The sequence below is a fragment of the Loxodonta africana genome, chromosome 4 (genome assembly GCF_030014295.1).
Source record: "Loxodonta africana isolate mLoxAfr1 chromosome 4, mLoxAfr1.hap2, whole genome shotgun sequence".
Lineage (NCBI taxonomy): Eukaryota > Metazoa > Chordata > Mammalia > Proboscidea > Elephantidae > Loxodonta > Loxodonta africana.
The window spans coordinates 92,332,711-92,353,808 of record NC_087345.1 but is presented as its reverse complement, the minus strand read 5'-3'; the positions used below and the strand labels follow the sequence as shown (position 1 = coordinate 92,353,808).

At 47.7% G+C, this 21,098-nt stretch overlaps 1 protein-coding gene and 1 long non-coding RNA gene across 7 annotated transcripts in view; both read right to left on the bottom strand.

The window, feature by feature from the left end:
* The window catches only part of FMNL3 (formin like 3), a 57,485-nt gene that overhangs the window by 14,936 nt on the left and 21,451 nt on the right, over positions 1-21,098 (bottom strand). For all 6 annotated transcript variants that reach the window (XM_064284257.1, XM_064284254.1, XM_064284255.1 and 3 more), the window contains exons 2-5: positions 8,741-8,824; positions 5,238-5,318; positions 4,883-4,959; positions 1,338-1,421 (exon numbers count right to left, since the gene is read on the bottom strand). In XM_064284257.1, the coding sequence (XP_064140327.1) occupies positions 1,338-1,421; positions 4,883-4,959; positions 5,238-5,318; positions 8,741-8,818 (320 nt within the window). In that variant the 5' untranslated portion in view covers positions 8,819-8,824. The remainder of the gene's footprint in view (positions 1-1,337; positions 1,422-4,882; positions 4,960-5,237; positions 5,319-8,740; positions 8,825-21,098) is intronic.
* Positions 5,789-8,733, bottom strand: LOC135231211 (uncharacterized). Its single transcript, XR_010321860.1, has 2 exons — positions 6,863-8,733; positions 5,789-6,778 (listed from the first exon to the last, which is right to left on the bottom strand). It is a non-coding gene; the product is annotated as an uncharacterized LOC135231211 (long non-coding RNA).

The following is a 21,098-nucleotide window of genomic DNA, read 5'->3' as shown; positions in this document are numbered from 1 at the left end:
GGCCAAACCTAGGTGAGGTGTTGGTTTGAATCCCTAAGGATATGAGACTAAAGGCCTGCTGGACAAAGAATGGCCAAGGGGACAGAGGCATAGTAAGAAAAGTACAAGTTTAAGCTAAGGCTGAGTCCCTGGATGGAGGGGTTTCCTTGGAGGAGAGGCTTTCAGCACCAAAACTGGAAAAGTCATGGGCAAACAGGGATGATTGGTCACCCTAGGACTGAATTACATCTTAGGTGTAAGTCTGAATGTGTTAGCCATCCCGTGAATTATCACTAGAATCCCTCTTTCCATACAGTCAGGTCATTATGCTAGTGTACGCCACCTTGAATAATAATAATTAATACTAAAGAGGCTACCACAGTACAGACCCGGTGTGTTTCAAACACTACTAAGTGATTTACACACATTATCTCATCTAATCCTTACAACAACCTTGGAACGTATATCCCCGTTTATAGAAGAGGACACAAACTTGCCTGAGGCCACACAGATAGTGAAGGACAGAACTAAGACCTAAACGGTTTTGTATGATTCCAAAGCCCTTGTTCCTCCCCCATACTACAAGGACTCCTGGCTGCGCTTACTTGCTCCCGGCAGCCTCCAAGCCCCCAACCTGAAGGAGGCTCCTGGATGCTTCACGTTCAGCCCAGGTCAAAGGTCACGCTCACTGCCCCTGCGGCTCTTCAACAACCACCTGGAGTAACCCTCTCAATTCTGGAGACCTGAAGGGGCTTCCTGAAGACACAACTTTCCAAACCCAAAACTCCTTGCCGTTAAGTCAATTCTGACTCATAGCGATCCTATAAGACAGAGTAGAACTGCCCCCATAGGGTTTCCAAGGTTGTAATCTTTACAGAAGCAAACTGTCAGATCTTTTTCCCACAGAGCGGCTGGTGGGTTTGAACCACTGACCTTTCAGTTAGCTCCCATGTGCTTTAATCACTGTGCCACCAAGGCTCCTCAACTTTTCAAAGGGGAATGAATTCTACCCGAGCATCCCTCCCAGAAGCCAGGATACTTCCTTAGATTCTTCATACTCTGGCATTCAGATCTTTTGGGTATGACTCTAAAATCCCTGTCCATATCTCTTTCCCTGTGCTTCCCAACACCGACCTACTCCAGCCAACTGGCGTTCTTCATTGATCCCCAGACATCCCTTGGCTTGCCTGTCCACTTCCATACCTCTGTTCAGGCTATTCCCTCCCTTCCTGGGATTCCCATTCCCGTCCTCACCCTTGAAATAAAATCTCACCCCTCCTCATCAGATAAGAATGAGACTGTGAGAAAAAAAAGAATGAGACTGTGCCCTGCCCACCCTCAGCCCCAGTGGTACTCACATGACAGAACATTGGGCAAAGGACAGGTAATCCACCAGCACATCGAGGCCTTTGTTTTCATCATTCAGAAACTCCCGTACCCATCTGCAGACAAAGCAAATGCAGTGGAAGGGGTCTGCTGAAGGAGGTCAACAGTGAGGAAGGTGAGGGGCCTTTGACCCAGCAACACCTCCTCCCAGTTCCCTTTGGGGCTTAGCACCAGGCTGGAAAACTCCTGGAAATCAGAACCCATAGCAAACCCATCCATGGTCCCATCACTGACCTGGACCTCCCCTAGGCAGGGGAGCCAGGAAAGGGGAAAAGTACAGGCCTTATTTCTTTTTTCTAATACCATTCGCTTTGTCATGTAAGCGTTCCAGCGAACAACCTTCCATGTACTGCCTGCTTAAGGGCCAGGGCCCTGGCTCACTCGTTTTCTGTACCCTTGGTGTCTAGCACGGGGCTAGGCACATTGTCCTCACTCAGTGTTTGATGGAAGAATTGGGGAGGTATTAAGAGCATCCACACAGGCCCGCAGAACTGTATTTGAAGGATGCTTGGCAGAGGCCAGCAGGTCCCAAACTTGACCAAAGTCTCAGTCAAGACACAGGCAGGAAGGGATACAGAGAGAGCTCTGCCATATTTGGCCAAAGGGCTTTCCACTGAGCTCAAGGAATGGTGTTTTGGGAAGTAGTGAGCAAGAAGGATGTGTGGAAGCTCTGTGTTCAGTCAGTGAGTTTGGCAGAATGAGCACAGGCTGGGGAACAGTCATAAACTCAGATAACTCCAGAATGGCTATGGCCACTATGAGTCAGATCGAGGACTTGGACTCCTCCTCCGAGGAGGCAGGAAGGTAGACAATAAGGTACCCAAGGATAATGTACTAGGGTATTTTCACCCTTCCTCCTTCAGGCCTTTTGGGCTGAGATATCCCTGGAATGAAAGTCAGGAGGAAATCAGGAGGACCGTCACATAACAGGTTCATCCCACAGAGCACAGAAACGTAAAACTCTCAGAATGAAACCCTTACTCTGAGTGCTCTGTTCCCTCAGAATGCCTGGGGGTCTTTACAGACCTGCTGCATCCAAACTGCCCTCCAGGCCCGCTTCTTCCCCACAGCTGGGACAGAGCACCATGTCTGTCGGCCACACCCTGAGCTACAGAGCGGGCTGGGGTCCAGCACCAGGCCTGGCTGAGATTTGGCAGCAGGCTAAGGCTGAAGCGGACTGACACTGGAGCTGCCTGAAGTTAGCTTCCTCTCTGGGGGCTGACAGGCCTCCCGTTTCCTGTCTGTCTGCTCTCCAGCTCCCCACCCCCTTCTCATTTCCTGTCTGAGTCTACACTGCTATTTTCGGGATCTTGACGCTTAGAGGAGAGGTTAAGGGGCATTTAGGCAAGGCAGAGAAACCAATACAAACCAGTAAGAGAGGAGTAAGCTGGCGAGGCTCTGGAATCCCACTTCCCACCCCCACCCTGTTCAAAGTCCTGAGAGCTCCATCCTCCTGCCTCTACACACCCAGCTTCTATAGGCCTGGGCTGATCAGGCAATGACCCACGGAAGATCATCCTCTCCCAACCCTGCCCTGGGTTCCTACCACCTTGGAACATCCACACACCAGCCTGACAGCCTGACAAGCTCTTCCTGCCCAGAGATCCGGGAAGGATCCTGGCCCTCCCACATAAATTTACCCAGAGAAGCCACAGTTCAGACAACAGGGAATCTTGAAATGCTAGCACTGAGCTGTTCCCTGGGAACCAATGACCAGGTCCAGACCTCTAACTTGTGTGCCAACTGCCAAGAGGCCCCAAGGAGGCCCTGGGCCTGGGAACAATGCTACTCTGGCCCTAGCTGCTGGCCAGCGGCCAGAGGGGTAGGCAGCAGGTAGAAGGGGTGGGCAGAGGGGACTGTCACGTACTACTCTGTGGTCCTCTCCCTACAAGGGCAGACCCCCGTCCCCAGCAGGACTTAATATGGAAGACAGAGGAGGGCCTGAGAGGGAGGGAGGAAAGGTCCTGTGGAGTAACACAGGGTGGTGGGTTGTGTTCAGAGCTGCCATCTGTGCCACTCTTGCCCTCACACACAGGGTAACTGAGGAGGCCCTGCCAGTTTTTCCTTCTGTGAAGCATTCACCAAATAAAGGTGGAGGTTTGGTCACACATTTCCCAGTAGCTTGGCTTTCAATGTCTGTTTCACAGATGACATATGGAAGCCATACTCCAAACACAGCTACCAAAGCCAGGATCCATCCTTTTCCTGTTCTCTCCTATGCCATTTCCCCTGTGACTGCTGCTGTTGCAGCTGGCTACATACAGGTGTCTCCTACCCTACACAAGAGCCCTGGGCAGGCTTGGCCTGGGGGAAGACAAGTGGGCGGCTGCGGTGAGCAAAAGTGGAAAGACTGATGATGTCACCTGGCTCTTTCCACCCTGGTCTCAGGAAGCCTGGGAACCTGGGGCTGGCACCTGCCCAGAACCCCTATCCCCACCCCAGGCTTGACTTCTCACCACTAGGCTTTCGACCTTCATGCCAGGCCCCTCTTTCAGGGCTGTACCCCTGCCTGCAGGTGTCAGGTGTCCCTCACTGCCCTTTGCACACATGTGCACGCGCACACACACACACACAAACGCATACTCTCTCTCACTTTCATTATACATACTCTTGCTGGTTACAGTTTTATAAAACTGAGGCCACTGTCCTCTTTCACTGTGCATCACGCACGAGCCCCTCTGCCTACACAGCAAGTCCTGGTTCCCCACTCCACCCACCCACTGCCATCGAGTCGATTCTGACTCACAGTGACCCCACAGGGTTTCCAAGGCTGTAAATCTCTACGGAAGCAGACTGCCACATCTTTCTCCTGTGGAGCCGCTGGTGGTTTCAAACCGCTGGAGGTTTTGAACCACCGACCTTTTGGTTAGTAGTAGATTGCTTTAACCATTGCGCCACCAGGGCTCCTGGTTCCTCACTCAGAAGCTGGAAAAAAAGACTCATAAAGTTCCTTGGGGCCTTGGCAATGGGTTGGTATCACTGGGGTCTGTGAACTCAAAAGACATTCGACTCCTGGTCCCCACTACCCTAGATCTTCTTTCCTAGTGCCTCAGGATGTTTCTTCTGCTCGTGAACTAAGGTTTTGTCTTCTCCCAAATAAGAAAATAATCCTTCTGGACACTGAATAGTCCAGGAACTAGGCCTCAGCTTCCCAGTGTAATATGTTACCCCCACTCTCAGCCTTCTCTAGGCCTCCCCTGGCCCTGCCCCAGGCCACAGGCAGACTCCAGTCTCAGCTGCTATGAGAATGTCTTCCACTCAAAGCCACAGGCTGAGGCCCCCAGGAGAGGCCCCAAGCTTGCCAGCAGAATCCAGTCAGCAGCTGGCAGAGTTGATGGGGCAAAGAGCCAGAAAAAGGAAGCTCTGGGGAGCCAAAAACCATTCAAGGGGCAACTCTGCTCCACGGCAGGGAGGAAAACCAAGCCAACCATCCTCAAATAGATGATACTAGATCCTGCAGGGCCAAACAACAGGTTGGGACCAGGTAAAGAGGCTCTAATGGCCAAATCCGACTCACCCAATGTGGTTGGTGCGAAGCGAGATCTCCAGCTCCCTTAGTACTTTGGTTGACTCCTGAACTCTCCTCCTGAACTTCTGTAAACATTGAATTTTCTGTCACTGATGGAGGCCCCAGTCCAACTTCATAGTACAAACAAAAGGGGTGGAAGAGGAAAGGAAGGGATGCAAGGGGGCAGCTATAGGCCTTCCTTCCATGATTCGCCAGCCGCTCCAGGCCCATGGTCTCAAGACCCAGAAACTCAACTCCCATTGCTCAGAAGCAGGTGTCCTGCCCCCAAGACAAAGGGCTTGGCCCCAGATCCCCCAGAATGACAAAAGGCAGCAAAGCCAGGCCAATCAGCTTTGCACTTCACCTTCCGAGTTACACTGGGGTCCAAGAAGCTCTGAAGTTTCTGGATGTAAGTGTGGGGAGGATTCTTCACCTGGAATCGTTCCTGTAAGGGAAACATGCACATGTGTAGACACACAGACACCCAAAGTACTGAGAAGGGTGCTCAGGAAGCAGACTCCTCAGAATGTTCACGGTAAGGGGAATCAGCCTCCCTAAGTTGTTGCCTGGCCCTTAACGTGGCTCAAACCACAGGTTCCAGCTGACTTATCCTCAGGTATTTCTCGTTTGTTATCTTCCTCTCTTCCAATAACTGCTCCTTGAACATAAATTTTCTTCTATGTCAAAAATAATTTTAATCACGATGGTTGTACAATATTGTGAATGTAATTAATGCCACTGAATGATACACTTCAAAATAGTTAAAACTGTAAATTTTATTATATATATTTTACCACAGAAACCCTGGCGGCGTAGTGGCTAAGTGCTACAGCTGCTAACCAAAGGGTCAGCAGTTCGAATCCGCCAGGCGCTCCTTGGAAACTCTATGGGGCACTTCTACCCTGTCCTATAGGGTCACTTTGAGTCAGAATTGACTCAAAGGCAATGGGTTTGTTTTTTTTTTTTTATATTTTACCACCATAAAAAATAAAATAAAAAAAATCATTTTAAGAGTCTGCTGCTTGCTTAGAAGATGAAGGGATGATAGAGCTGTGAACAACCCTAAATAAAGATATCCTTGGGAAAGTTGTTCACTGCCTGGCCAACTGATGAACAGGGGGCTAGGAGGGGCAGGCCAAGGGGAGGGGAGCTTGGCCTTGAAGAATCCAGTTTTTTCAGCCCTGAACCTGAAGTTGGGACTGGACTATTTTTGCAGTCAACACAGTTCAGGGCTGCAAACACACTTTCTGCCTCTTGCCCAGGCTCCAAGCCCCAACAATCCAATGCGACCGCAAACGCTTAAGAATGCTTTCACTTAGAGCTTCTGTTAAGGGTGATGGAAAAACCTGGGAATTAGTGACGGTTGAACAACAGGATGAACACATTTACTGTCTCTAAACTGTACACGTGAAGACCGTTGAAATGGCAAATGTTTTGTTACCTATATATTTACCACACATACAAAATATATATACATAAAAAGAAAAGAATGCATTCAGCAAGTATCCCCTCCACCCGCTTCTACACAGAGCATGGGACCAGGGCTCTCTCACTTCCCCAGAGCTGGGTGGGACCTCAGGCTTCAGAGATCATTGGGTCCAACCCCCTCATCTGATCCAGAAGGAAACTCAGGGCAAATGCTTAAACATTCTGGTCCTACAACTGAGATATCTGAGGAGTTAGAGGGCAGAGGGGCTGGAAAGGGTGCAGGAAAATGGTGTAATGTTAGAAAATAGCACTTAGAAATAAAATTAAAGACCCACCTGGAGCAAAGGCAAAGGAAGAACACCAAGGTCACACGACAACTAAGAACCCAAGAGACAGAAAGGGCCACATGAACCAGAGACCTACATTATCCTGAGACCAGAAGAACTAGTTGGTGCCCGGCCACAATCGATGTCTGTCCTGTTAGGGAGCACAACAGACAACTCCTGAGGGAGCAGGAGACCAATAGGATACAGACCCCAAATTCTCATAAAAAGACCATACCTAATGGTATGACTGCGACTAGAGGAATCCCAGAGACAACGCTCCCCAGAACTTCTGATGGCACAGGACAGGAACCATCCCCGAAGACAACTCATCAGGCATGAAAAGGACTGGTCAGCAGGGGGGAGAGACATGCTGATGAAGAGTGAGCTAATTAAATCAGGTGGACACTGGAGAGTGTGTTGGCAACTCTTGACTGGAGTGGGGATGGGAAGATAGAGAGAGAGGGAAGATGGCAAAATTGGCACGAAACGAGAGACTGAAAGGGCTGACTCAATAGGGGGAGAGCAAGTGGGAAAAGGGAGTAAGATGTATGTAAACTTACATGTGACAGACTGATTGGAATGGTAAATGTTCACTTGAAGCTTAATAAAAATTAATTTTAAAAAATAAATAAAATTAAATTAAAGAAAATAAAGGAAGATTTGAGAAAGAACTGAAATTATGCAATCTAGAAACAATGTCCAGGTTATCAGTTAACGAACCTCAATACCAAAGGGCTATTGTTCTCCAAACTCCAAGGAGGTGCAGGTGCTCACCAAGTCCTCTTAGTGCAGAACAGACTGGAGAAGGGACTTGGACTAGGATCCCTAGCTTAGGTCAAGCAGCATCACTTGGGTGGCCACGTAACTTAATGGTTAGCACACAGACTTGGAGTCAGCTGCCTGAGCCCAATCCTGGCTCTACCACTTACCAGTGTTAGGTAATTACTAAGACTCAGTGTCTTTATCTATACAATGAACAGTGCCTTCCTCATAGGGTATTTTGTAAGGATTAAATGAGATACTTCAGTATATATAAAGTGCTTGGTTCATAACACCAAAAACCAAACCCATTGCTGTTGAGTCAATTCTGACTCATTAGCGACCCTATAGGACAGAACAGAACGCCCCATAGGGTTTTCAAGGAACACCTGGTGGATTCGAACTGCTGACCTTTTGGTTAGCAGCCGTAGCACTTAACCACCACATCACCAGGGTTTCCTGGTCCATAACAAGTACCCAATAAATGTTAGCTATTATTATTTTCTTTAGAGCTTGAAAAGAAATACAAAAAATTACTTTGTGCATGACAAAGCTCCATGACAAAGTACTGGGTAAATACACCTGCCCACACTCTGTGCCAGGTATTTCTGTACCTTCCAAGAAGTAAAATTAGACTCTCCTAGCCCTGCAGACAGGCCTGCCTGAGTTCATGGACTCATAATCTTCAAATGCATGCAGGGGAAGGAGCAAGGCCATGGGTGTGAAAAATCTCACTTCTGAGCTAAGAAATGATCTCTACATTCTCTTGCAGCTCTAAACACTAATCATGTACGAAGAACTCCTAGTCCTTGACTGTTCTGAGATTTGTAACAGGAGACCAGGGGGTTGGCGCTTCCCATTCCTAGAGGCCTGTAAATATAATGAGGAAAAATCCTGCTATTTGCCAGGTCAGCGCAGAGAGTGATAAATCATCTTTTGGCATAACTCTAACTCTGAAGAAGGTAGAAAGAGGCTCCACTGGGAAACATACCAAACTCCTCCACAGAAGACCCTACGTCCCAGACCTACATAAACCACTGTCAGGCCACTATCCACTGAGAAGAAATCAAGGTAGCTGTTTGAGGGAGCCAGAGGGGAGCTTGGGAGGACAGGTAACCCAGCACTTCCAGACTTTTGTTTTCATCATTCAGAAAACTCCCTTGCCCAACACCCTGTCTGTTATGAGAGTCCTCTTGGACTAGTTAGTAAGCACAGACTGAAGCCCTGCACAGTGGCAGCCCAGACCAGGGTTCCCCAAGGGACCCCGGGACTGCAGTCAACACTTTTGGCCCTGTTGCCTCGTCCATCCCAAGACAGAGCTCCCCACCTCCCTGACCTTCCCCGAACTCCATACCTGGTCACAGATAAGATCCCACTTCTTCTCGTTGTCATACTGCCGCAGCAGCCGGGCCTTGTCAGGAGGCAGGTTCATGGAGCTCTGAGGAAAGAATCTCAGTCAACAGAGCTAAAGCCTTGACCCCACCCAGAGGGCAGAAAGGCTACCTTTCCCCTCCTGGGCCCTCAGACTTCACCCTGACATGCCATCTCTGATATGGGAGGCTCAGAAACGTGTGACAGTCCTTCTTCCCCTTCATATTGCATTGAGTTTGGTGGAGCAAGGTTTCCCAAACTGCAGGTCATGGAATCAATTTAGTGGGTCAAGATTAACTTAATTTTAAATGAAAACAAACAAAATAAAACAGAACAGAATAGGACACAAAATACCAGAGTTCAGTGCAAATAGTAAAGATAGTGTTTTGTTGCTTTTATAGTTTATACATATACATACATGGGTCATGTTGTAAAATGTATTTCTTAACATAGGGCAGGTCAAAAAGTTTGAAAGTCAACATTTAAAGCATAAAAAAAAAAATTTTTTTTGTTTTTTTTTACTTTCAGTCTGAGAGATGGTGACCTTCCAGCAGCAGCCACTTGCACGGGCAGATCCTGGAACACACACAGCCTGTGAAGCTGTTGCAACGCCCCTCTTTTTCTCGTATCAGCACACGAGAAGCACATTAGCATAAAGATAACTGCTCCAATTTTTTAGGAAATAACTTATAAAATTATAGTACTCTGATTATTAGTAGCAAATTACTTATGACACACCTCCCAATTAAGACACAGCAAAGTGTCCTGACCTTTTGTTAAGACATTCTAACATAGTCTACATCATTGACCAGGAATCATTTTATTCTGCTCACTCTTGCTTATGAATGAATGAATGAATACAAGTGTAAGTTAAGTGAGTGAAGCCTAAGGCATCCATGAATAAGCCCCACCCATGCCAGGAGCCCCGCCTTTACCTCCCTCCAACCAAGCCTTTCTTCCAAGCAGCCAAGCTGCCTTCGTTCCAGGTCACAGCCCTGCCTCTAAAGGCAGTCTGACGCTTTAATCGAATCACTACACCACCCCCCTACTCCTGAATCAAATACGATCTCCTACCTGAAGTATCACAGCCGTGCGATAACCCACGTGACTCGCCACAAATCCAGCCTCTACACCAACACACCAAAGGCCACCCAGAGGGCCATTCCTCTCCTCTACCTGCTGCTCCAAGTTCAGCAATAACTCCCTGGTAACCCAAGCATGACCACTTGGTTTACCAATGTCTACTCCTTGACAGCCTCGTCCCTGAGGACACGAATGGTGTGTGCCCAGGGTCCCCAAGGAATCACACAGGCCTTGCGTTATTCCAGAAGAAGCTGAAGTATCCTGGTAATGGTTCCTCCATTTTCTAAGAGACTGAAGGAAAATTCTTAAACAGCATTTATTTCTGTCATACTAATCCATTTTATTATGCACTTATCTACACACATACTACAGAGTCCCTGGGTGATATGAAGGGTTAAGTGCATGAATACTAGCTGAAAGGCTGGCAGTTTGAACTCACCCAGAGGCACTTCGGAAGACAGGTCTGGTGATCTGCTTCCAAAAGGTCATAGCCTTGAAAACCCTATGGAGCAGTTCTACTCTGCACGCAAGGTTGCCATGAACTGGAATCTACTGGACAACTAACAACGACAACAACACGCATACTATTAAACTAGCTGTATACTCATCCTCATCCAGCCCCTAAAGGACTTTGTCTATTGTAGTGTCCACTCCCCACCATAATGTCTAATGCTATGACATTACTCCTGATAGAAAATAAGTTAGCGGTAAATCTATAGTTAAGACCTCTCAGTACCGAGCTATGGGCCCATCTGCTGGCTGGAAACAGGGTCACTATGGCTCAAAAAAGGAAGCAGGGTTGGGTTCTCTGGTCAGAGTTTAGAAATGGAAAAATTTAGGAACACAGAAGGGGGGCAGGTGAGAGAAGATGAGAAAGAGAAGAGACCACCAAATCCCACCTCTCCCCATGGTTTTTGCTGCCCCTTGAATCTGCCAAACCTGCTGCAACGTAGCATAGTTGGCTGGACAAACACAACCCCAAAATGTGAAAGTGGCTTCAGAGAGAGCAGCTTTCCCAAGGGCCAATCTCAACATGTCTGTGTGGATAGCAGGACAGGAGTGGGAGGCTTCAACAAAACAAGGACCCAAAGGTCAAAGGTGGGCCCAGGGCAAGGTCTCCAGCCTAACCAGGTCCAGCTGCTGCCAGTTGAACCCAAATCAGAACTGAGAAGAAACAGTCCTCAGGACTGGTTCTGGCTGTGTGCACATCCTGAGCACATCACTGTCATCTGTCTGTTTGTCCCAAGTCTATACCATGCAAATAGTTTTCTGTTGTCTCCCCTGGAGGAAAGCTGCTGGAGGTGGGGGCGGGGGAGGGGAGGCTGTCACTACTGAGGCAGACATCTCTTCCTGTCTACACCAACTTCCTCCCTCAGCCACCTCACTGTCAGCTGCAGTGGCCTCACAATTCCCCACCAGGCGATTTGGTGGGGAAACTCTTGGTCCCCTCTGAACTTCAAAGACAGAGCAAAGTCACCCACTTGGGCTCTCTAGTCTAAAAGCACGGAAGAGGCACATCAAAGACCTGGTCAAACTTTAGGTCCTCAGGGATGATGGACCCCAAAGAACAGAAGCAGGAGACAGTAGCAGAATAAGCTTTGACCGCAGACCCACATCCTCCAGTCTAGAGTTCTGGGTGGCACTTTCTGCACAGTATTTCCCAGCCTTCTATGCTTCTTCAGGGCTGAAGCGTGGTGGGGAAGGAGGTAGCTATGGGGAATTCCCCCAGCCTCCAGTATTCTCACCAGAAATGGTTCGCTGACTGCAGAGTGGGAGCCGCCAGTAAGGGAGGCAGGACCAGTCCCAGGTTGGGGCAATTCTCTCCCTGCCCAGACAAAAGCGTCAGGGCTCTGCCTCCACCTGATAATGTGCATGAGTTGGACAGGGCTCCAGTGTCCTGAGGAAGCCATTCTGCCCTTAGGAAGAGCAACTTCCTGAGTTCCGGGGACAGCCAAGGAGGAAACGTGGCAATGGTTTGTTCTCCTTGACATTTTTCTTCAGTGGTTCAGCTATGTGCAGAGACTGTGGGCTCTCAGAAGGCAGAAAATGAGCTTTGTTCTTGCTAACTTCTTGTTGAGACCCAGTAGTTGGGCCCATACCTCAGAACTTTGAGGTCTTAACCACAGGTTTACCACCAACTTAACCTCCACTAGGGGCATGTCATGGTATTAGACATTATGGAGGCTGGAAGAGCAAAAAGGAGACCATAGTCTTGGAAAAGAGAGGGCACTGAATGTAAGGTCAGGGGGCCCAAGACCAACTTTGGGCTCTAAGAGTTATCGAACCTCCATGGAGTCATTCATAAAATGGAGATAATCTCACAACTTCACAGGGTTTTGTGAAGTTTAAATATTTTATGGCTATATGTGTCTAGAACACTGTGAGTGTTCAACACAGCTCCCTTCTCCTTCCTCCTGAAAATTGTGGGTAACGTTCTGACATTCCAGGAACCTGCCCTCTTGCTTTGGGGTTTTCTCTGTCTCTGGCACTGTCCTTCATTCAGCAACTGCTTCTCAATGCTCTGACTACAGAGCAGTCCTTTACCCCTTCTTTGACCCCTCTCTGGTTTCCTCTAAGACTAGGAAGCAATTTAAATACCACCCTTGGGTGAGGGGGACAGGGTAGACCCGGGGGAGGCAGTAAGGGAGACAAGTCACAGCCCACACAGTCACAATGGGAGATGGGAGAAAAAGGGCAAGATGAACTCAAATTGAAAGTAACTCTGGGACTGATTCCTAAATCAGAGCGAACCAGTGAGAAGTCTAACAATAAAAACCTATAATGGGAAGAAGCAGAGAGGGGTGGATGTGATGCTTCTCCAACAGCGCTGCTCTGGTTTCCTGCCAGTTTGAGGCCAGACAGATCTCCCTGCTCTGTGGCCAACCTCCTCCTGGGTTCTGTGTGAACAAGGGCCCAGTCCCTCCAGCAAGCTTTCCTTACTCCGACCCACCCCTGCTCCCTGTGCCCCCACCCCCCGCCACAATCAGCCTCAATGAAGCCAAGGAGGAGGGAGGTGGCTCTGGTAATAGAGGTTCCCTTCGCTTTCCTGCTCTGCACCCCCAGCCCCGCTGGCCCCTCCTCATTTCCTTCCACTGCAGGAGAAGGGAAATGCCGGCAGGGTTTGGAGCTTCCTTCAAAGCTGTGGTCCCTGCTCTGGGACTCGCCCCTGATTCTGCCAGCCTTCTTGGGCCAAGCCTGGGGAAAACCCAACAGAAATAGGAACCACCAAAAAATCCCAACTGTTTCTGTTGGTCCCTGTCAATTATGATAAATCTTAGCAAGAGAGACAAAAACCCACAGCTCCTCTCAGAGATGGGAGAGAGATGTCTAAAACTTTCCTGCAAAGGGGATTTTGGAGGCTTCAGGAAAGATAAGCAGGGGCTGTTTATTTTGAGCAGATATAAAACATGAGCTGATGGTGTTATTAATGTTTTCCCCTGTCAGAACTGCCTCCCCACCAAGTTTCCTATGGTTGAACACTTCTCCCAAGTAAGGTAGCCACAGTCCCCCAGGCTCAGCCTGGTGGGGTGGGGAGCCTTAGGAAGCTGAATCTAGAACTGCCCCAGGATGAAATGAAGAATTGTCTTGGGTACCACATACTTCTCAGCATGCTGTTGAACCCTTGGCCACAGCTGTCACCAAGTCTCCTCTGCGACCCATAGATCAGCCCACTGTACAGATGAATAGAGATGAAAGGGAGTGAGGAGACAAAAAGTTTGGGGTCCAGAAGCATGCTGTAGGAGGAGCTATAGCACCGTGTTCCCGCTCTGACATTCTACCCAGGGTCCCCTCACAAACTAACCAATCTGTCCCCAAGCCAATGGCGAAGCAGGCATCATAAGGCACAAAGGCCCATCCCCAGCTGCCAAGAGGAGAGAGCAACAGCAATGGCTCAGCCTGCCCTCCACGTGTCTACACTGGTGGGCAGTAGGCACAGCTGTGGCCATCTGGGCACTGTTCCGAAAGGGCAAGAGCCCAAGGTGGGAGGTACCAGCTCCTGCTGCCTTGGCCCCCTTGGCGGCCACAGCCAGCCCTGCTGCAGTAGCAACTCCCAGACAATGAGAGTTATTTTCAGCCAGCGCTTTAACACAAGCCAGCTGGCCAGTGTGCAGGGCGGGAGTCCTCCTCCACCCAGCCCGCCCAGACGGCAGGCAGGCCCAGCCCACTGCCTACGCTGCTGCTGGGGCTACGCTGCTATGGTCCCTGCGTCACTGTTTTTGTTTATCTCCTTGTTTCAGCACAGCTCCTCCTAACGTTCTCCTCCCTCCACCACCAAAATTGCAATCCTATCAAAAGGAACAAGAAATCAGGGACTTTGATCAAAGGTCCAAGAGCTAAAATTAAAACAGGTCCAGACATAGGAAGCACAACAGCGCCTCCAAACACCCACACTTTTCCCCAGTGCTGTGACTGGCTGGAGCAGTGCAGGGGGTGGAAATGGAATGTATAAATGGCCAGATCACACTGCAGCCCCCACTGACCAAGGCCAAGCCTGGCTTTGCTGCCACCCCAGGGTGATGAAGTTCAAGACTCCTCTCCGGAGGTCAGGTTTGGAGAAGATGCCTTGAGACAGGCAACCTGCAATGAACCTGAGTCAGCTGTGAAAGGTTTTGGGAGAACTGAATCCTGTGGCAGAAAGGAAACCACAGGAGCAGTTAATGACACTTGGCTGGAGAGAGAGGTAGCCCCCCTTGCCTAGGTGGTGTTAAAAACACTTGAACCATCCCCCCTGCATTCCACAAGGCTCAAGACAAGGAAGGGATGGGTGGAAGTGAGCGGTTACCTCCCTGGTTCTGCCTAACTCCTGGCCTCAGCATCTTAGCTCCCTGGTTTCCCCTCACCTCCCTCCTCACATGCCCCATGTACAGGAGCGCATGGATGCAATTCAACTCTACACACAGAGTTTTCTGTAGGCCTGAGCTGCCCTATCTGACTTATGGGAAAGTTGCTGGGGCACCTAATGACCAAAAAAACCCCAAACCTGTTGCCATCAGGTCAATTCCGACCGAGGGTGATCCTATAGGACAGAGTAGAACTGCTCCATATGGTTTTGAAGGAGTGGCTGGTGGATTTGAACTGCCGACCTTTTGATTAGCAGCTGATCTTAACCACTGCGCCACCAGGACTTCCTTCGTGACAAAAGGCACCATAAAAGTGGGTGCTTCTTGGCTTAATTGTCTGTAGGTGCTTTGTTGTTGTTGTTAGGTGTCCTCGATTCGATTTTCAACTTATAGCAACCCAATGCGACAGAGTAGAACTGCCCCAAAGGGTTTTCTAGCCTGTAACCCTGGTGGCATAGTAGTTAAGTGCTATGGCTGCTAACCAAAAGGTCAGCAGTTTGAATCCACCAGGTGGTCCTTGAAAACTCTATGGGGCAGTTCTACTCTGCCCTATAGGGTAGGTATGAGTCGGAATCAACTCAACATCAAGGGGTTTGGTTTTTAATCTTTACAGAAGCAGATCACCAGGTCTTCCTCCCATGGAGCCACTAGGCGGGTTCAAACCATCGACTTTTTGGTTAGCAGCTGAGTGCTTAACTGTTGTGCCACCAGAGCTCTTTCTGTAGGGGCTTAGGTCTGGTTTTTTGTTTTTAATTGAAGCTATCACTTTGAGGATGAGCTGCCAGGGAAAAGCTAGGCACAGAAGCCGTGTCTGGAGAACGTGCTTCTGTGGTCACTGATGACTCCATAACCAGAAATGACTTGCTGAGCAGTCACAGGCCAAGTCCCTGAGCAGCCTGGAGGAAAAAAGAAATGGTTTCACCAGATGTCTGTCTGAGTTCTGTAATTCACACCAGGGAAGTCAGATGAAAGAGAGGTCCTTGAAGGCCAGCATCAATCAAACAAAGAGATGGCTTTTTCCAGATACAACTAACTATACCCATGGGCCCTTTTCTTCGCCCTGGAGGACTCCTTCATTGGACCCTGAAAAGGCAGAGGAATCTGGTCATGTCCCCAGTGCCAGCAAAGCTCCCAGTTCTACCCCCTGCCACACCGTTGGCCTCACACCTGACAGGAGGTAACCCATGCAGGGCTCCCCCAGACACTGGCTGAGGATCTTCCCCCTGGCCAACTCAGTCAGGAAGCACACAATCTCAGAAAGAAGAACTCCTGTTAGCATTTCTTGACTAAGCCCCCAGCCCTAACTGAAAAGCCACTGCCATCGCAACACGATCTCTCTGCTGGCTCCTCAGCCCCTCCTCGCGGTTAGCCAGACCTACACACTCCCTCGTTACGCAGAATGGAAACTATTCCACTGGGGGCAGCCGGTTTTCCAAAGCCAAGGAGTCATGGGGCACAGCCTCACATTCCCTGCAGCCACTGAAGGTTCTCCCTTCTCTTCATGAGATTCTGCTCTTCTGCCTGGAGGGCCCTAATAGGCAGTGCTACCTCTCAAATGACACAGTATTTCTGGGATTACATTCCACAAAGGTGTTTCCTTCTCTCCCCTACGACAGCCACTGAAACCAGTGAGTCTCCCTCCCAGGGTCTCTTGTCCATGCTTTCCTCCCATTCCCATTGTCACCACCTGGATGGGCCCTTAGTGTTTACTCCTGGCCTTCTGATAATCTTCTAGTGGGTGGCCCTACTTCCAGTCCTCTTCTCCCCTTCTACCCTGCACGTAAATCGTGTCTCTTTTTCAGTTCAGAAATCTTCTCTGGCTCCTTATCACAAAGAAAACCTGAATTCTTTGGCTTGCTACTCTTAGTATCTTAAAGTTGCAAAGAGCTTTAAGGCAAGAATCTCTCCAGTCTGTCCCCAGAATCTCTGATCAGCCTCATCCTCTCCTACTCCAGACTCTCTCTCCTGAACAGCCGCTTTTGCCCCTGATTCTGGAATATACTTGCAACTGATGTTTCCCTATCTTCTGAATCCCCACCTGTTACTATGGGGCAGTGGTGGTTCAGTGGTAGAATTCTCACCTTACATGCGGGAGACCTGGGTTCTTGGCCAATGCACCTCATACACGGCCACCACCTGTCTGTCAGTGGAGGCTTGTGTGTTGCTATGATGTTGAATGGGTTTCAGCGGAGCTTCCAGACTAAGACAAACTAGGAAGAAAGATCTGGTAATATATTTCCAAAAATCTGCCAGTGAAAACCCTATGGTTCACAACGGTCTAATTCGTAATCGATCGTGGGAATGGCACACAATTGGGCAGCGTTTTGTTCCACTGTCAGGGGCTGACACGACAGCAGCTAACAACAAGAACCTATTACTACTTGGCTACCTGACCACTCAAACTAAAATAATCAGCCCCTTTTCTGAGCCCCAAAGCATAATCAATGAGATGAATGACATGGCAGAGACCTGCCTGTTATCCTCCAATCTATTCTCGTCAGTTACCTTAGTAATGAATCGCCAATGTTTAGTTGAGCCCTTTGCAGCCCAGAATTAAGACATTTCCAAGTGTCCCTTGCATTCAGATGTGGCTATGTGACCATATGGGATGTAAGCACAAGTTGTGTGTATAACTTCCAAAAGTGTCCTTAAAGGGAGGGAATATACCTTCTTTTCTCCTTTATGCTTCCGGCTGGTTGGAATGCAGGGGTAATAACTAGAACTTCAGCAGCTTTTTTGGACCATGAGGTGACACTAGAAATGAAGTCCACACAAGGTAAAGGAATAAGAGAGAAAATACCTGGTCACTGATACTATGGACCTTGAGCACAAGTTATATACGTCCCATATAGTATCTGGTATTGTTAGTTATATTTTCATGTGTGTGCTTCCTCTATTTCCAAATAGAACATAAATGTCTTAAAGCCAGGAGTCATACATTATCATTCTGACTGACCCTGCTACTACTTCTCCCATAAGTCCCTCGTTGATCCCCTGGTTATTTTGAAGGGGCTCACCACTAACTTCTCGCCAGTCCGTGACACTCCTGGGCTCTCTCTCCTACAGTCTGCCTTATGTGCTATAGCCCAAATCACTTTATATGTTGCTTCTCCCTCAGCAAACTCCCATTTCTCATTCTGTCCTTCAGTTCTTGCTAAAAATCTGAGCCACTCCCCTGACCACTTTTCTGTTTAACCAGACTCACCTTATAGCCTTATAGCCGGTTGAGACTACAGCCTCCCTGAGCACAGGGACCACCATTAGTTTGTAGCAGGTGCTCAGTAAAGATTGGGTGAATTGAATTTCCTCTTCCCCCATCCCGAAGCTTTCTACTCTATTATACCCCAGAGAAATCACCTCCATTCCAACTGCCAGCCATGCCCCTCCTCTAATTCACAACAGGTGAATCCCACCTTCTCTAGAAAATCTTTCATAAGTGGGAGTATCTCCACACATCTAATAATAACTTTAAAGTGTGTTCATGGAGTTGTGACTTAAGGCTAATGTTTATTCACCTTTTCCTGGATATTCAATAAATATCCTTACCACAAACCTCAGTGACACTCCCAGAGGTACTTAACCAGTGTAATAGTTACAGCACTGACTGCAGAGCCAGACTGCCTAAATTTAAATCCTGGCTCCACCACTTATTAGCTGTGTGGCCTTGGAAAAGTTATTTCACCTCTGTGAGCCTCAGTTTCTTAATCTGCAAAATGGAGGTAGAAATAGTACCTACCTAATAGGGTTGCTGTGATGATTAAATAAGTTAATATATGTTAAGCATTTAAATCAGAAACTACCTAGTAAATATCACATATAATGTTAGCTATGTTTTTTGTTTGGGTTTTTTATTCGACGTTATCTGGGAAACAACTACAGCCCAGGGAAGTAACATTTAATTAGGCCAAGGATTCAAGTAAGGCTTCCTAGAAGAAATGTTACCAGAACTTAGTCTTAAATATCAAGCAGGAGAGAGCCAAAGGCAATGGAGGACAGGAAGATGGTGATATTCTAGGCAAGGAGACAGCAAATATGTGGAAGCATAAAATACCATAACAACCAGGAGTGTGCTATAAAGTGATTCGCTATAATGGAAACTACAGTAGATAGGCAACAGTCAGGTGGCAAAGGATCTTACAAGCTAAGGTGAGTAGGTGGGCATGAGTAGTATAAAAATGATATAATGCTATTAAAATGAAAATAGCAATAAGGACAAAAGCTAACATTTATTGACAGAATTGTGATAAGCACTCTACATGAATTATCTCATTTAAATCTTACAACTCCCATGAAGTTGTTGTTGTTAGGTGCAAGCGACCCTATGTACAACAGAACGAAACACTGCCCAGTCCTGTGCCACCTGCACAATTGTTGCTACGTTTGAGCTCATTGTTGCAACCACTGTGTCAATCCATTTCATTGAGAGCCTCCTCTTTTTTGCTGACTCTCTACCATACCAAGCATGATGTCCTTCTCCAGGGACTGATTCCTCCTGATAACATATTCAAAGTATCTGAGATGTAGTATTGCCATCCTTGCTTTTAAGGAGCATTCTGGTTGTACTTCTTCCAAGACAGATTTGTTCTTTCTTTTGGTAGTCCATGGTATATTCAATATTCTTCACCAACACCACAATTCAAAGGCATCAGTTCTTCAGTCTTCCTTATTCATCGTCCAGCTTTTGCATGCATTTGAGGCGATTGAAAACACCATGGCTTGAATCAGGCACATCTTAGTCTTCAAGGTGGCATCTTTGCTTTTTAACACTTTAAGGAGGTCTTTGGCAGCAGATTTGCCCAAAGCAATGTGTCTTTTGATGTCCTGGCTGCTGCTTCCATGGTTGTTGTTTGTGGATCCAAGTAGGATGAAATCCTTAACAACTTCAAACTTTTCTCCGTTTATCAATGTGTTGCTTATTGGACCAGTTGTGAGGACTTTTGTTTTCTTTATGTTGAGGTGTAATCCATGCTGAAGACTGTGGTCTTTGATCTTCATCTGTAAGTGCTTCAAGTCCTCTTCACTTTCAGCAAGCAAGGTTGTATCATCTGCATAATGCAGGTTGAGTCTTCCTCCAATCCTGAAGCCACATTCTTCTTTGTATAGTCCAGCTTCTCAGATTATTTGCTCAGCATATAGATCAAATAAATATGCTGAAAGGATACAACCCTGATGCATACCTTTCCTGACTTTAAACAAGGCAGTATCCCCTTGTTCTGTTCGAACAACTGCCTCTTGATCCATGTACAGGTTCCTCATGAGCACAATTAAGTGTTCTTGAATTCCCATTCTTCGCAATGTTATCCATACTTGCTATGAAGTAGGACCATTATTATCCCACTTCACATTTGAGGAAAAAAAGGCTTGGAAACAGTGTGTAACTTGCCCAAGGTTATGTAGGAAGTATGTGGTGGAACTGGGATTCCAACCTGGGTCTGACTCCAAAGCCTGAGCTTTGCAAACACCATGCAATGAAACCTCTGAGACAATGAACTCTCTTAGCCCTTCTCTTTACCTTTCCAAATTGTATCCATCTTTCAGGACAAATTCAATCACTCTTCCTCATGAAACCTCCCTCAAACACCTCCAGACCTCTGAATACTTCTTCCTCTGAGCATCTGCAGGGTTTACTGCCTATAGTTCTCGTTGGCTTTCATATTCAATCATTCTTTCAACAACACTAGTGTCTTCTGTGTATAATACACTGTGCCAGTTGGGACACATAGTCTGCCTTGTGACAAGTCTTGTATTTTTACAAGGAAAGGGGAAATTAAGGCCTATGAACATCTGCTCTACACCAGGAACACTTTATTTACAAGGTTTCACGGAAAAATCAATTCTCTCTCATATAGTCATTCATCTTTCATATTTGTGCATTATTAGATCCTTGAGGGTATGGACTTTGCCTTGAACACAATTGTTCCTGGATAAGGATGCCTGGCCCATAGAAGGAGCTCAATAAATACAGAAGTTTGCCCATGCCAACAGCAGAGGCCGTATGGGTGGGACAGCACTCTATCTCAGCCAGTGTACTGGCCCAGGGCCAAGGCTTTGAACCAGTTCTTCCCAGCTCAATCATGGGCAAGGAAGCCACACCAAAAGAGACATAAATTTTTAAAATTTGGGTGAACAGGAACCATACCAGGAAAAATTACAGGTCGAATTCCTGCTAAAAAACTTAATCTCCCTCTTAGAAAACAAGGGCAGCATACATGTTGCATAGCAACGAAATCTCTTGCCCGCTGGGTTCTGCATGGAGTTAGAAACAGTTGTACTGGCTCATAGATGGCAGACACTGCATGGCTTTGAATGCGTGTCACTCTCCTCAGTCCCAGCAATAATCCAGTCTCATGCATCAGGCTCCTGAAAAGGTTCACTATGCCTCTTCCATTCCAGGGCTTTGACCCATAGTTTTTTCCA